The 16,388-nt window shown below is 41.9% G+C and overlaps 1 protein-coding gene across 2 annotated transcripts in view; it reads left to right on the forward strand.

The window, feature by feature from the left end:
• The window catches only part of MNAT1 (MNAT1 component of CDK activating kinase), a 201,981-nt gene that overhangs the window by 136,193 nt on the left and 49,400 nt on the right, over positions 1 to 16,388 (forward strand). For both annotated transcript variants that reach the window (XM_030558526.1, XM_030558527.1), the window contains exon 7: positions 7,081 to 7,202. In XM_030558526.1, coding sequence (XP_030414386.1) covers positions 7,081 to 7,202 — 122 coding nt within the window. The remainder of the gene's footprint in view (positions 1 to 7,080; positions 7,203 to 16,388) is intronic.

Raw genomic sequence — 16,388 nt, forward strand, 5'->3', positions numbered from 1 at the left:
TACTGTAGCCAAACAAAGTAGTTAATCAGAATCAGAAAGCCATATCAGCCCTGTTGACATGGACTTGTCTACAATGATAGAGGGGGATAGGGAGGAAACTGCAAAAATTAGCTATTTGGTTCAGGCTGGAATAATCTAAAACATTTACAGGAATGTTGTTCCATCAGAAATCCTACTGTCTGCTTCTTGTACACAAACATTACAGCATCCAAGGGGAATTAGAAACACTTACCCATAACCACAAAATCAAATTCTAGATCCGTCAGGATAAAGCAATGCAAAAAGAAAATCTTGGAGCCCACTACCTTCAGTCTGGTTTTAGCACAGTTGTAAACTCCTCCTACTGCTGAAACAGCAGGCCCTGTCCTCTAGATGGAGAATAGTAAATTTAAAAATCCTGCCGCTCAGAAGTGTAAAGTGCTCTGAATTTATAATACACTGCAGAAGCCCTAAGTAATAGTGTTTGCCTCTAGTGATCTCTGTCAGGTTGCACAATGGCTTCCATTTTAACACTCTCTTAATGGCTGGCTGTCTCCCCCCCCCCCCCCCCGGCCCCTTGAGCATCATCTAGCTCTGTCTCCCACCCAAATATTTGCCAGTTGCCATGTACTTGATGTCCCATCCAGACAAGTTAATATTGAGCTGGGTGTAATCTGGGTCTGAAGGGTGTTTGATAGTAATGGTCAGGGATTTAATTTCATCTGGGTTAATAATCCGACTAGGGTGCGCTCCTTCTTGCCCGACCAGCTTTGCCGTCAACTACAGCCGTTCACCAAACCGAACAATGTCAGCAAGACACTGTCATGGGTGTATTCTTGGGTATGGACATATTATTAGAATGGAAGACCAGTGAATTCCAAAGCGTGTGTACCATGGAATGCTGCTACACAGCTGGCGAGCACAGGGGAACCAAAAGCTTTAGAGGTGCGACAAGAATGCCAGTGATGAACATAAACTGAATATACAATCAGGCTGCCTTGAGCACTTTGCCAGTAATTCAACCCCAGAGGGCTTGATTGCATGAAGGCCATGTCCCGTTGGGATTTACCATGATGACGATGATGTGAATGCCTAGGGGCCAGTCAGGCTGGAGACCAGATTAAGATGATATTGACCAAATCTCTGCTGCTTTATTAAACCTTTTAACTTAATTGGGCAAGATATGTTTTAAATGCAACTTGTCCCAGCAGTATAAAGGGAGAAGGCCACAGCTGTTGTGCTGTCTCCCCCAGTATACCTTATTGATGCTCAAAGCACAAATCTTCCTGGGCCTGTATTGTCTCAAGGCCTGAATGTAGCCACAGCCCCATGCAGATGAATTCATGAGACAACCATTAGCCCTCCTATGTTTTCTAGGTCCTTCTTGCAAATCTAACCCCTTCCCAAGTGAAGGCAGACTGATACTCACTTTGCAGGAAAAGGGCATTACCCAAAGTCCCAAAATCTGTGTGTCAGGAGCGCCAGCCAACCCAGCTTCTGTGTTGGTTGGTTGGTTGGTTGGTTTGTTTTTCCTTGTTACTGAGGGGAATCTATCCCATACTGCCAAGACCCACCACCTAAAGTTATAATCCTGAGAAGCTAAAGCAAATGAACTGTGTTGTGCAGCTGCCTCAATGTCCAGATGTGCTTGCACAATGCAAACCCATCCAATTACCGTAACGTGCAGAAGTGCCTGCTGGCCCCAGTGGCTGGGACCAAACCTCTTCACCCCCTAATCTGAAGTGTATAGCAGAGAGAAACATAACAAGAGTCAGTGTTGGAAGCTGAAGCCTGACAGATTCAAATGGGAAATGAGGTTCAGTTTTGTAATGGTGAGGATAATTAGCCATTGGAACAACTGACCTAGGGAAGTAGCAAGTACTTTACCATCTGAAGTCTCTGAATCTAGGGCAGATGTTTTGCTGAAAGATAGGCACTAGCTCAACTGCACGTTACGGGGCTTCATCCAAGAATCACTTGGTGAAGTTCTGTGGCCTGTGTGACACAGGAGGTTACACTACATGATTGTAATGGTTCCTTCTTCTTGCTTCTAAAATCTGTGAAACTCCATAGCCCAAGACTGATGAAACACAGCTGCCCTATGCTGCCAATTGCAGCAAAGGCAAAAAGGGGGATGGAGGATGGGTTTTTGCAGCAGCACAGGGGGTGAAAGAAGATGAAGTCTGACTCAGCCTAGCACTCATCTTTTCTGTGTGGTCCCGCACCTCCGTTAGCCAATCCCAGTGCAGTTAGTACTAGATAAAAGTGTTGGGAGTGCACCGATGGCACCCTTAACAAAACAGTGATTGCAACGAACCCCTTCAGCCTCTGCCCTGCAATCTGAGCTGGCCATTGGGGTATGTCTACATGACAATGTAAGCCCATGGTTAGTCAGCTGACCCTGGGTTAGAGAACCTGGGGCTTGAGCATCTACACTCATTGTTAACTCTATGTTAAGAATTTTCTAGCCCAGGCTTGAACCTGGGGCTCTGGTGTCCACACTACAACATGCAGACCCGAGTCAAACCAACCATATGTCACACTCCTTTGTGTTATCCCGAGAACCGCTTACTCTTGCCCTTTGACATGGTGCATTGGGGAGAACTTTGCTGTCCACCATGCAAGTTACGGGAAGTTTTAACAGCTGCAAACACAGTCTGCAGAGCAATATGGAGGAGGTGCCTTTTGAAGAACTCCTGCTTGTGCTTTTGCTCCTGTGTCAGGAATTGGGCAGAGCTTCCATGAGACGCTGGTGGATGTTTTGGTGGCATTTTCTGACCCACCTGAGGCACCTGGCAAGGCTTATGATGGAGCATAGGGAAGAGGAGGAGTAGGCAGAGTCAGAGGACAAGGATTACCCAGGCATGGCAGACTTGCATTGGCTGATGCTGCTCAGTATAGCTGCTGATACCCCCTACGTAGACCAGGACAAGGCTGGTGAGATCACATTGTTATGTAGACCTGATACGACCAGCAGTGGGTTCAGAGCTTTTGCATGAAGAAAGCTGCATTTCTCGAGTTTTGTGAGCAGCTTGCCCCCAACTTCCAGCATAAAAGACAGACACATGAGGGCATCCTTTCCAGTCCAGAAGCAGGCTATTTAGCCATCTGGAAGCTGGCTACCCCAGACTGCTACAGGTCCGTTGTGGCTTACCCAAAGGTGGAAGCATAAAAGATATTCCTGAGGTAATTGCTGGCTTTGAGAGAATGGGGTTTCCAGACTCTGCCAGGGTCGTTGATGGAACTCTTGTGCCCATAGTTTGCCCTCCTCAAGGAACACAAATACATAAATCACAAAGGGTACCACTCCATTGTTATACAGATCCTTATGGAGACCACAGGTCAACTTGTGAATGCCAATGTGGGCTGCACTGGGAAAGTTAATAATGCTCAGGAGTCTACGCTAATGGACAGGCTAGACACTATTCCCACCAAATGACATTGTAATAAGTGGTGTTACTGTCCCCACTATTGTTCTGGAGGAGCCCACTACCCCTTTTTTCCTTGGCTTATGAAACTGTGCCTTGATTTCAGAGGCCCTGGCAAAAGATGGTTTAATTACCATCTCAACAGGTGTAGAATGGTGGTTGAATGTGCTTTTGGCAGATTGAAATCATGTTGGAGATGGTTACAGAACTGTCTGGATTCCAGTGTTGTCCGCATTACTATGGCTTGCTGTGCTGTTTGCAATCTTTGTAAAGCCAGAGGTGAGCCATTTTGCCCTGAATGGACCTATGACAGACAAGGGCCACTGAATCAGTTCCCTCAGCCAGAAAGTGCACCTACCCCAGCTGGAGCTGGTTGCACCCAGGCAACAGATGTCAGGGATGCTTTGTGTTCTCATGTTATGGACTTGTATGGCCCAGTGGAAGAGGGGGAGTAGCACCTCTATGAATGTGCTTGTAGAGGGATGGGGCTAATTGATTTGTGGGGGTTCAGTGCTTGGGTTGCGCTGGGGGCTTGACTGACATGTATGAATGATGTGACAGTTTATGAAATGGGAGGTGGGGAATGATTCACAGTATGGATTCATATAAGGAAGTGATTTGAAGTGTGGATGGCTGTATCTAATTGCATAGAGAATTAGTGTTTGCTTACTAATTCCTCCTGATCATGTGTTTACCTTTATTGTTTCAAATATAGATTGTATGATGAGATGCAGTGATAGCAATAAACTTTCTTGATGACCTAAAAAGCTTATGTTTATAAACATGTTTTAAAACAGTACATCATCCTCTCATTGCCAGGCAGGCCAGCTGCTATTATCACACCAAAACACCGGTTACAACAGAGCTTTTCCAAAACATAACAAAACAAGAAGTGCACGAACAAGTGCAAACCGTGAAACCATCTACACAACACAGACCCCTGCCCTGCGTTTTCCTTTCACTTCTTTCCCCATTGGCCATGCACTTGATGCCTGGGGAGGGAGGGTGGAAGTATCCACAGGGGAGAGGGCCAAGATGGAGGACTGCATGGTGCTAAGTTCCCCAGCTGCTCATGGAGCCTGATTGCATGGGCCACCCAGCCATGGAGTTTTTCCAAGCTGTTTTACTACATTCCAGGATATGGCATAGGGCACTCAGGCCACGGTGTGGGAGAAGCAGCAGGAGCCAGTACTCTTGACGCCATGATTGATATCAGCCACTCAAACAGCTCTCTCTGCTGAGCTCTGTTCTCCTCTCTTAGCCATCATTCCTGTTCCCAGAACTGCAAAGCAAAGTGTATGCTCCTGTGCTGAAACCCTGTCCTCAAGCTGTGTGACCAGCCTCAGCTTTTCTCTTGCCTCTCTCACCACGTCTTTTATTTAACTACAAGTCCCCCCTGTTTCTGGTTCTAGACCTGTGTGTTGGCCCTCTCCAAACGTCAGCCATAGGGTGATTATAAAAACACTTCCTCTTGGAACAGTCCACAAAGGTGTGTTCCAGTTTTGTGCTGCACTGTGGGCGAGCTGTGGTGGTACTGCAGCCAGTCCAAGTCAGAGGATTATTGCCTCAAATAAGGAGCACAGAAGAAATCATTGTGGAAGTTTCAAGGACATAAAATATTACTTTTCCAAACTGAAATTCGGTATATTGTAAGAGGGATGTTTCAGTCCATAGAAGCTCCTTGCACACAGCCTGGTTAATCACAGCAAAATAAGTGCAGAGACAAAGGTAAGTTAAAAATTCAATGTTTTTTGTTTTCTAAAATTTCAAAACTACTTGGGAGTAGTCAGTGACCTGGCTACAAAAGCTTTTTCTATCATTTCAGGCCTTTCACATTTTGGAGGATGTAACTGTTCTTATGGTGCCTGATTGGCAAAGGGAAATGTTATTTCAAACTGCTGGTGGGAAACCTGCAGTGTATACAGCTGAAGTATTCAAATATCTAGTGACTGAACAGCACAGCTAGGAGTGGAGTTGAATTTTTAAACCTAAAGGTTTCCACGTGCATAGTCCATAATGGGTGTCACATGATGAGAGCAATTTTTTTATAAAATATAAACATTATGAACACTTGAATGTATCCGTTGACAACTTCAGATGATATTGAGATGCTGTATATGCCTTAAAGTATTGTGGGGTACAGTTAAAGTTTCATCCTTACTTTTGCATTTCCTGATTTCTTTGAGTGACTGGTTGCTCAGTTTTAACATTGGTGTTTTTGGCATAGAAATAATAGTATGAAAGCTAGATTGAATAACTAACCTCAGAACTTTGTTTCTCATGGTCAATTCTCCTTTAAAGTGCCTGAAGCATGCAAGGTGTCACCTTAGCAATGCCCCAGTGCTGCTGTGCAGTGCAGAGAGAAGGAAATCAAAATTATCCCTTCTCATCACATGCATAATCCATTTGCAGTAGAAAACTTTGACTCCATTGAGATCTCAACCAAACTGGAAGGCCCCTGGCTCTGACCTAGTTTTCTATATCACTGATAGTATTTCTCCTGACCAGGTGGTCCTCAGTTTTCTTGTCTGCCTTCTATATGTTTAAGCAAAGACTTCTAAGCTTGTAATTCAGGGAGGCCATTGTACCAGGATTACACACACCTGTGACATCCTCCACTCCTTCCTCAGTTAACTTTGACATGATGTGCTAGGCTGTGAGCCCCTTGTGCCCATTGGTGAGTGGTTACCTACATGAGTAGCGCCTTTGAATTCACTGAGTTGAGTAAGCATTCACCAGTAGGGAGTCAGGGCTCCGTGCAGCCTAACCCTATGTAGATTCAACACTACTGTCTTCAAGTGAGCACACACGCAATGCTACCATTTTCCTAAAGGGTACCCAGATTGTCTTGGAGTATCATAGTGTCTCTGTTCTGCTGTTGGTAATTTTGTCAGCACCATAGAATAAAGTAGAAAATTGAAACTCTGTGACAGATCAACAAATCTGTGCGGAATGTCATGCAGCACCATCTGTTAACTAGACTCTATCTCTTTCTTTGACTGTCCTTTCAAACCCCAGATCTCCCGTTTTGAGACTGTGAAGTGATAGGAGCTTTAAAAGGAATTTTAGCTGTTTGTTTCTTTGTGGTCTGAAGGCCTTGAAAAAGTACAATTTGTAATTAAAATTTGATATTTGCGTAGTTCTATATTTTAGTTAAGGAACAAATGAGAGTTTGCTGAATGAATTAATTGTGTTCCATTGTAAAAGTCTTATCACCGGAGCCACTACATATGGTAGCTTAGAAAGCCCTGCAGAGAGAAATTAAAGTCACTTCGCTTTCTAATTAGGGATTTCAGGAAATCATTGATTACAGAATCGAATACAATTGCTCAGAGACATTAGTTTGATATTACTTCTGATAAGTGAAATTTTTACGTAATTTCACCAGTGAGTCTGCAGCTACACTCTCTTTGATGGCAAGACTGATTTCACTAAAGCTCTTTCTCTTATCCCACTAAGGAATTATAGCTAACAAAACATTAGTTCCAGACTGTAGGTCCAGTATAGAATTAAAATTACCATCAGGAAATGGCTAATATAATGGACAATATGTAGTTTAAAGCTGGACTGATCATCACATTAACTGTATACTTACCCCACCCAACCTCCATGAAGGAGCCGGCAAAAAAATGATGGCACATTTTAAAGATTCATTGTTGTTCCTTTTCAACAGAGTCAGCATATTTCCTTAGCGCCCATCCAAAAACTGGAGGAAGCATTGTATGAGTATCAGCCACTGCAAGTCGAGACCTATGGACCGCAAGTTCCAGAAACTGAACTTCTAGGAAGACTAGGGTAAGTACCACATTAGATCTTTAATCTCCATGAATGTTACCATCTTCACTTTGCCAGCAGCATATAGATGTTGTTTTTTTTAAAAGTATCTTAATGAAATATTAGACTTCCTGCACAACCATCGTTTTGTTTGTGTGGATAAGCTAAATTTTTTTGGTCCTGTAGCCTTTATAGATCTATTGAGAACTAAACTGGATCGCATTAATGTTTCTTAAGGTTGTCGTTGGCAGCCATAGTGAAGTAGCTGTTCATTTTCAGTCGCACTGTATTAAAGAGTAAATAAATAAAAAACTGGGGCTTAATTTACCCAGCAGTTAGCCAGTAAAAATATCAAAGCTGGGCCTTTTGCCATGGCAAAGGGTAGATTTACTCACTGACTGCCATCTACAGTTAAACAACGTTTGTGAGAAATGAAGCATAGAGCGTAACTTTGTCAAAGTGTAATGCAGGGCTGGCCCAGCAGTTTGGCGGCATTGCAGTGTGCGGCCATGTTTGGAAGGGAACTTAGGAGCCTGGTGTTCCAAGGTAATGGAGACTAAACAGCACAATAATGGCATGCCTGCTCTCTGCCAAAGAGATGAGTAGCTGAACACCCGCTAAACACGTGCACGACTAGCCAGATGGATAGTGTCATTGAGCTGGGTCTGGCTGACTTCAAGATCACGCACCCTTGTTACTTCTAGAAAACACATTGCAGAACAATTAAAATGCAGGATGTCGAGGAAGAAACAAAATAAAAAAAAAAATCCTAGAATGTGCATACAGGAGAACTGAGACCCCAAAATACCAATGAGAGAGTATAGCAGGGTAGGACTCTTTGATATGCATCTTGGGCCTGATCCAAAGCCCACTGAAATCCAAGAAAAGATTCCCAATTACTTCAGTGGGCACTGCCAACACGTGCTGTTGTGTTTTCAGATGAGAAATTACACTCTTCATCCAGGGAGGGCATAGGAGTCTCAAACAAGGTTTTAAAACGCTGTCAGCCCTGAGATTAAGCAGTCTGAAACTAAGTGCTGCTTTAAGACCTTCAAGCTTGTCTAGAATCACTTATTGTTTGTGTTCCCATGTATTCCTGATGCCTATCGTTTTCATTATCCGATACCAAGTTTATCAGATCAAATATTCATCCACTATCTCAACCCAGACATATCTGGAGCCGGCATTCACCACCTGTTCGAAACACAGCTGTGGGGGCCTGTCATAAACAGATAGTCAAGGGTTAATAGAACAGGAATACTTCATGTCTCTTTTGCCTGTAAAGGGTTAAGTTCAGTGAGCCTGGCTGTCACCTGATCAGAGGACCAGTCAGGGGACAGGATACTTTCAAATCTTGAAGGAGGGAAGTTTTTGTGTGTGCTGTTAGATTTTGGTGGTTGTTCACTCTGGGGGCTCAGAGGGACCAGACGTGCAACCAGGTTTCTCTCCAATCTCTCCGATACAGGCTTTTATAAGTTCAGAATAGTGAGTACTGGTAGATAAAGCGAGTTAGGCTTATGGTTGTTTTCTTTATTTGCAAATGTGTATTTGGCTGGGTGGAGTTCAAATGTGTATTTTGCTGAAAGGATTTTAATTTGTACTTGTATACTTAGGCTGGGAGGGTATTCCCAGTGTCTATAGCTGAAAGACCCTGTAACATATTCCATCTTAAATTTACAAAGATAATTTTTACTGTTTTTTCTTTCTTTAATTAAAAGCTTTTCTTGTTTAAGAACCTGATTGTTTTTTTTATTCTGGTGTGAGACCCCAGGGGACTGGGTCTGGATTCACCAGGGAATTGGTGGGGAGAAAGGAGGGAAGGGGAAGAGAGAGGTTAATTTTCTCTCTGTATTAGGATTACTTTCTCTCTCAGGGAGAGTCTGGGAGGGGGAGAGAGAAGGAGGGGGGAAGGTGCATTTTCCTCTCTGTTTAAGATTCAAGGAGTTTGAATCACAGTGGTCTTCCAGGGTAATCCAGGGAGGGGAAGCCTGGGAGAGGCAATGGTGAGGGAAAGGGTTTACTTTCCTTGTGTTAAGATACAGAGGGACTGGGTCTTAGGGGTTCCCGGGCAAGGTTTTGGGAGGACCAGAGGGGGAACCAGAGTGTACCAGGCACTGGAATTCCTGGTTGGTGGCAGCACTACGGCTACTAAGCTGGTAATTGAGCTTAGAGGATTTCATGCTGGTACCCCATCTTTTAGACGCTAAGGTTCAGAGTGAGGAATTATACCATGATAGGGCCTCTGCTGCAGGGGGAGTTCTGAAGCTCCATCAGCCATGGACCTTCTTACAGCTGAAAATGTTTGGGGGGGGTGTGGAAATAAGTCTTTCTGTGGTGAGCCCCCTAGGCATTGGCATTTCATGTCTAACATATATCCTGGATAACTTGTGCGCAGTGAGAGCTATCTCCATCGTATCTAAGTGTGGGTGATGCTTGTTCCAGAAGAATACAGCTTCTTGGAAAGCGAACCCCCTCTAAGTACTGCATGACTTCAGTCTAGCTGCTAATGTTACATGCAGTATCCCAGTCTTGCAAATGCTTATGCTCATGCTCTGGAGAAGCATGGTCAGCAAAAATCACTTAGCAAAGATGCTCAGGAAGAAGTAGGAGTAGCCTTGCAGTGTGTGTGTGTGGGGGGGGGAGGTCTCATCTCTTCCTGCATGGGATGGCCTCAAGAATGCAATTCCACTTGTCTGCCAAATGCAGGTGTTGAAAGAGTTTGAGTGAGTGATTTGGCGGATGTCATCTGCCACATGTGGAGAAGCTGTAAATTTCCCCAACTGAGTCTAGAGGCCTTTTGTAATTTAAAAACAAATATACCCATCCTGCATGTGCCCTGCTGTTACTCCTCAAATCCTATTACACTGGGTATTTTTAATATATTAGACCATGCAGCACCCTACTCCTTTATATATTGGTTTCTGTATTTGCATGAACTCATGCTCATCTGCTGATGATAAATGCTTAACAAATGTGTTGTGGTCCCATGGCTGGCCTTAGAGGCCGCTGCAATCAGCTGGCTGAATGAGGCAGATGAGTTGAGCATAATGGTGTTACATGCTCCTACTGAATACTGTTAGCTCCCTTTCAACTTGAACCTTATTACAAAGGTTAAATTGAAAAGGACACAGATTCTCAGTTTCTCCATCTCTCTCTCTTCTTGTCCCCCTCTGAAGTGAATATTTTCATTGGTCTATGCAAATGAGTGAGGTTTCACTTGATCATTCTAATTTCTCAGTTTTATAACACTATAGTTAGTCATAGACTACAGCAAAAATTCTTGTCCCTATAATAATATTGCAGCTTGAAAACTGCAATTTATTGCTTGCTGGACAGTTCCCCAGAACATGCAGACTTGAGTTCATCCAAACCTCAGGAACCAAGATTTTTGCAAATACACTGCCAACCTAGTGTGGAGCCTTTACATTTATTCTGGTAGCATCTTTTATTGATTTTAAGATATTGTTTATTACTTTCGAAGCACTCAACAGGATGGATCCTTCAAATATTCTGGTCTTAACCTCATATTTTCCACAACATTCACATCAATCTTCAGAGCAAGGAAGGCTGCTCCTTTTGTATTTTGCTGGAGTCTGCTGAGAACAAATGGGGTGATTCACACGAAGAGTAAGAAAGAGGATTATTTTAGGACTCTTCTTACTTTTCTTTTTTCTAAAAAATGGTGGTTCATATTTAAATCGTCCTATACCAGTTACTCACTAGGCTTCAGATAATTAAGTTGTGTGGGGACTGATAAGCTCTGCAAAGCGTGCCATTTCTCAAACATTTTGGGCACACCACACAGGAAAATCAGTGTTCAAATCCTTTTTTAAAAATTGTTTCCAAGCCCTCAAACGAAAAGGGTAACTAAGTGCTACAACTTTTTGTAACCTTTATGAGTGTTTTTGCTCTCAACTCCTTTAAAAGCCTGAAAATAATTAGGAAATAGATTTTCAACACAAATAAACGGCAGCGTATTTTTTTCCCCCCCTCTGGTGCGGCTCAGGAATAGTTTCCCAAATTACTGGTGTATAGATGATATTCCCAAATTACGTGCGTTTTTGTGGCAATTATTATTTGCTCCTGACAAGGATTGAACTTTGTCCGTGGAAGTTAAAGTTTTTCATTGCTGACTGCTAATTGAGATTCCTCTGATTACTCTTCGATTGGGTTAGTATAGGGAAATCTCAGTTGCTGGCAATGCAAGGCTACTTTTCTCATAATCCTGGCTTTTAATGTTTTTAAAATAAAAATGAGTTTTTGGTGCTGGTCTGTAATTGAGATGGAAAACAGATAAAAATCATTAGCAACAAAACTGAACATAAATCCTGTTGGTGATTCTGCAATTTAACTCTTTCACATGTAGGGTAACGATGGACTTCTGCTCAAAAAATATCCCTTGATACTGGTAATCAGGATAACAATTGTCCAGATCCTTAATTTTCCACTTGGTTAAAATTTAAACAGAAATTTGTGGTGACCCAAATCTGAATACTTCTGAACACTTTGAACTTTGTTGTTCTGGGTATAGATAATACATCAAAGATTGCGAGGCGCTCACATACTATGGTGATGGTACCCAAATAAGCACCTTAGATGTATAGATCAAAGTAGTCCCCCGGCCATACACTGGATAACAATCAAATGTCTATGCTGATATTCCTAGATATATCAGCTTCAGGTGGTGTTGGTGATGATACGGCTGTTGGGTGACTCAATGCCGCCTTTTGAGCGTTCCTAGAGGGCAATGGCCAACACCAGCTAATCTTTCCTAAGCTTCCATTCATGAGTCCACAGAGTTCTGTCTGGTCTCCCCTTCTCTTCAATGTGTATAGGTGACCATTGGCAGAGTTAGTGCAGGGTCTTGGGCTGCATGTCTTCATTATATTGATGGAGCCCAACTCTATATTTCTGTCTTCTCTAACACCATATAGCAGCAAAGAATCCTGTGGCACCTTATAGACTAACAGACGTTTTGGAGCATGAGCTTTCGTGGGTGAATACCCACTTCCTCAGATGCACCCACGAAAGCTCATGCTCCAAAACGTCTGTTAGTCTATAAGGTGCCACAGGATTCTTTGCTGCTTTGACAGATCCAGACTAACACGGCTACCCTCTGATACTTAACACCATATAGTGTTGCCAGATGCCTTACTGGTGGTCTGTTTGGGACTGAGATGTGAAGGAATGCTAGCTTACTAAAGCTCAGTTAGGAAGAATGAGGTGAAACTGGTAGGTTATGAAAAGCAACTGAGAAATAAGTTCTCCATTGAAGCTGTGTCTGTACATACCTTTTGCTACTAGAGTTTGCAACCTGAAGGTATTGTTGGAGCTCCAGCTGCTGTTAGGTGGCCATGTAGCAGCAGTATCCAAAAAGGCTTTCTTTCATCTCCATTTGACCAGGGGATTGAGATCACTTCTTTTGGATGCAGACCTCGCTACTGTGACCCATGATCTCTAACTTCTGCAGCAACAATTGTAACACACTTACATCTGAAATCCATCCCAGTGCTCAGCAATATGGATAGATGGCCTGTTGGTTTCTGGGTGAATTTTTCAAGTGTTGGTTTTGACCTGTAGAGCCTTAAATAGTGTGAGACCTCCCTACCTGAGACCTATGCAGTACTGGCATGGCTGTGTTCAACGGAGAAACTCAAGCTCGCATCACTTGATTTAAAGAAGAGAACTGCTGGCATGGTGTTGTGTGAGAGACACCTTTGGAACTTGAGAACTTTCGCTCTTCTCTGGTCCAAAATAGCCCAGATGCACTGACCTTTGTATAATAGTGCAGGGACCTTTGATTTACATAGGCTTTCAGGGTGGAAGTGTTTAAAATACAATTTTCTTTCTGGTAGGTTACTTTTTAGTTTTGAAGTAGGTGGAAGATGCTAGGTGTGTGTATGATTGTACTTTGAATTTATGCCTGTGGGTCCTGGTAGCTGGAATATGCAGGATTTTTCATACTTATAAATTAAGAGAAATTTTACAGAATAACTTGCAAATATGTTGATTGAAAGAGTAAAACAGAAACTGGGAACTGACTCAATCATCTTCCCTTATTCATGTCAGTAATCCCACTGACTAGAGTGTTAAACTTTGCTGTTATGTAACCTTGATTCAAAAAAAAACTAAGGATCAAAACGATGTCCTTCTTTTTTGTCTCTCTGATGTCTTGTAAGCACATCAGGACAGTTTGGTGCACCTAAGGCTGGCAGGATTTGCTGCATTATGTTCTCACACTAAATGCAGCAGTGGAAGTGCCACATGCCACTTACATTTTTGTAACTTGAAAATCTGCTTATGATTAGAAATTTTGAGAAAAATCTGAACTTTGTGCCTTGTAATTTAAAAACATCATCCATGGTGGGCCTCATTCTTATTTACACTTTACACAACCTCTGACAGAGTGAAGAGGCCTGAAATTACAATGATGTTTCATTAATTCTGTTTGCACCTACTTTAAGGCCTCTTTACATTTCCAGTACTGCACTTTGGTACTGTTGTGTGAATGAGATTCAGGCCTTGTGAATTTAAACATACAGTAATGTCTATATTTGCACATGTAACATTGTCTATGCAATGGAAATTATCTCTTTTTTTTTCTATAAGTGTCTCTAGAGGCATCCTGGGTGAATATATTTGAATCATGGAAAATTAAGCTGACAGTAGATTTAAGGATTTTAATTTGTTTTGAGAAAAATATGATTTCCCTTTATCTAGCCATTTGTTTTCAAATATAACCACATTATTTAGAGCAGTGGTCAAGTAAGGCCATTCCTTTTCTTTTGGTAGGTGAACTGCCATTGTGACTCATTAGCACTTTTAAAAGATAAACATAAACAAAATGATGTTTTAAGAGCAAACAATAAGTATTGAAACAAGATTGGGCTTCTGTGGGATTTCTCACATGAGTAAAGCAAGTAGATTTGGGCCCTTTTTTGTAAGGGTAACAACGGGGTTGATTCCATTTTTTTTCAGAACAGTTCAATAATTTTAAATTTCAAATGAGGACCAGGCTAGATTTCAGCTCTGTTACAACTGCAGTAGCTTTTCATTTGTAACCTTCATTTCAAGTAGAAAGCGTGGGCATATTTCTTTGTTGTGCAATGTTGTAGCATAATTTGAAACATATGTGGTGTTCTGGAACTTTTGTTTTGAAATGACTAATATAATTTCTTAGCTGTCAATCAGAGTGATTTTTAAAGAGGTGATAGTAATGATCGTCTTTGAGCTGTTTTTAAATCCTTGTTAGTCTGCTTCTCAATCAGGTCAGTTGCTTAACCTGAGTCTCTGCATTAATTTCCAATAAAATAACAGAATCAATTGGAAGGGATACCACGGCCTCTGAATTCCAAAAATTCTAACAGGTGATTTTTCACATCAGCTGTCTTCCGATAGGGGAATACAGATATTTTTTGAGCCTTGTGAAGGGAGAAAAGCTCAAATGTGTGGCTCTTTTCAAGTTGATCTGTTTTGGCCCATTGATTCTGAACACTAAGTTCATTCTGCTTCCTCTGAATAAAATATAGTTTCTTAGCAAGCTCAGTCATCAGAGAGCCGAAATATTGAGTAATGGTAAGGAAGGTCTGATTTGCAACGTATCCTTTGCAGTTGCTGTCCCTTTATTCTTATAGGAATTCTGTTGGCTAGCAGGGCGCACATTCTGATTTCCAACAAGTTTCCTGTCCTAGAGCCTTATACAAATCCCTTTGAAGTCAGTGGAAAGATTCTGATTGACTTCATTAAGTGTTGAATCTGGCGGCCAATAAATGAGAATTGGCAGGGAGGAGGTGGTGTATTTATGCGTTGAGGACATAACTGTATCTGGACACCTTTCAATGCAGTGTATCCACACTTTAAAAAAAAACAACAAGCCTACTTGTACACACTTTGCAGTGAGCAGCTTTGAATAAAGACTTGTGAAGAAAACAGTTCACCCACACACTATATTTTATATATTGGATATGCAATAGAGTAACCAGTGCATTTCCTTCTTCAGAATCAAATGGGAAGGGAAGGTATAGCAATTCATAAACAATGTTAATTTTGAGCTGATTTAGGAGCTGGTTTATATTGCTTTAACATACTACTTGAAATCCTGCAGGGTTTGGAATGCTGAGGGTTTATACAGGAGAGGCAGATAAGCACTGGTTTTTTCAACTGAATGGAAATCAGCCTGTAGTATGTCTGAAGTCTTACTGTTTAAGAAATCGACTTTTTGGCAAAAATATCATATGAACATTTCAAATGGTATTTTGCATGGAGCTCTTCTGTCAAGGTCATTAGAAATTGAATATATTAATAGTGGACTGCTTTTGAATCAGTTTTACTTCCTGCCTGCCCACCTGTGGGCATAGTGTGGGTTCTGTAACTGTAAAGGGTCTCGGGAGAGTTATAAAAGCAAAGAAAATGGAAAATGTGTAAAGAAACAAGAAGGGAAGCCTGTGTACACCCTGTAGTTACTTATATTTAAAGTTGGCGGCAGTTGTGTATGTACCACTAAATTAACCTCAAAAGCTGGTCATGACAGCAGAATGTCCATAGTAATTGTTTTTATTGGCGTTTGGCTTCAGAATTAACTCATCGATCTAACATTAACCTCTGTGCTTGGAATACTAGTCTGGTAATGTTATTTTTTTACCTTTTTTATGCAATCATGGAAAAAATGTTTCTGCTCAAAGCAGTTGTCAAACAAGCTTCTTTCATCGACAATCAGACACAGGGCAGCTGAATAAGGCTGTTTAGTCTGGAGTAAATACTCAAGAGATTACAAGGTCACTGTAGGAAATGTAATTATGCCATTTTTTCCAGAACAGTCTTTTGTAGTGTGGGCTTGCAGAATACTAAATCATGATGTTTATTGAATGTGTGTGTGTATTTATATATAAATTAAAATTCAGCACCGACCTGTGAGAGAAGAGGAGTGTTGAGTAAACTGCACTAAAGAATTAAAATGGTAAATAGCGATAAATATTAAGCGGGCTTCAAAAAGCCATGATTCACATTTTAGCTTTATTATTGGAACCACTAAGGGGCAAATCCTGCTCTTGTCATTGCAGGTGTCAAAGCTTCCCCTTAAGGAGTGCAGTTGTGGTGTGCAGAGCAGTGGAGCAGGTGGAGATGTCTCTTCGGGGGCTGTGTGCCGCCTGTGTGATAGAGAGCCTGGCTCTGAGGGGCTCATTCATGTTAGCATTAAGAAGGTTTAGT

The sequence above is a fragment of the Gopherus evgoodei genome, chromosome 4, assembly GCF_007399415.2.
Source record: "Gopherus evgoodei ecotype Sinaloan lineage chromosome 4, rGopEvg1_v1.p, whole genome shotgun sequence".
In the NCBI taxonomy this organism is placed as follows: domain Eukaryota; kingdom Metazoa; phylum Chordata; order Testudines; family Testudinidae; genus Gopherus; species Gopherus evgoodei.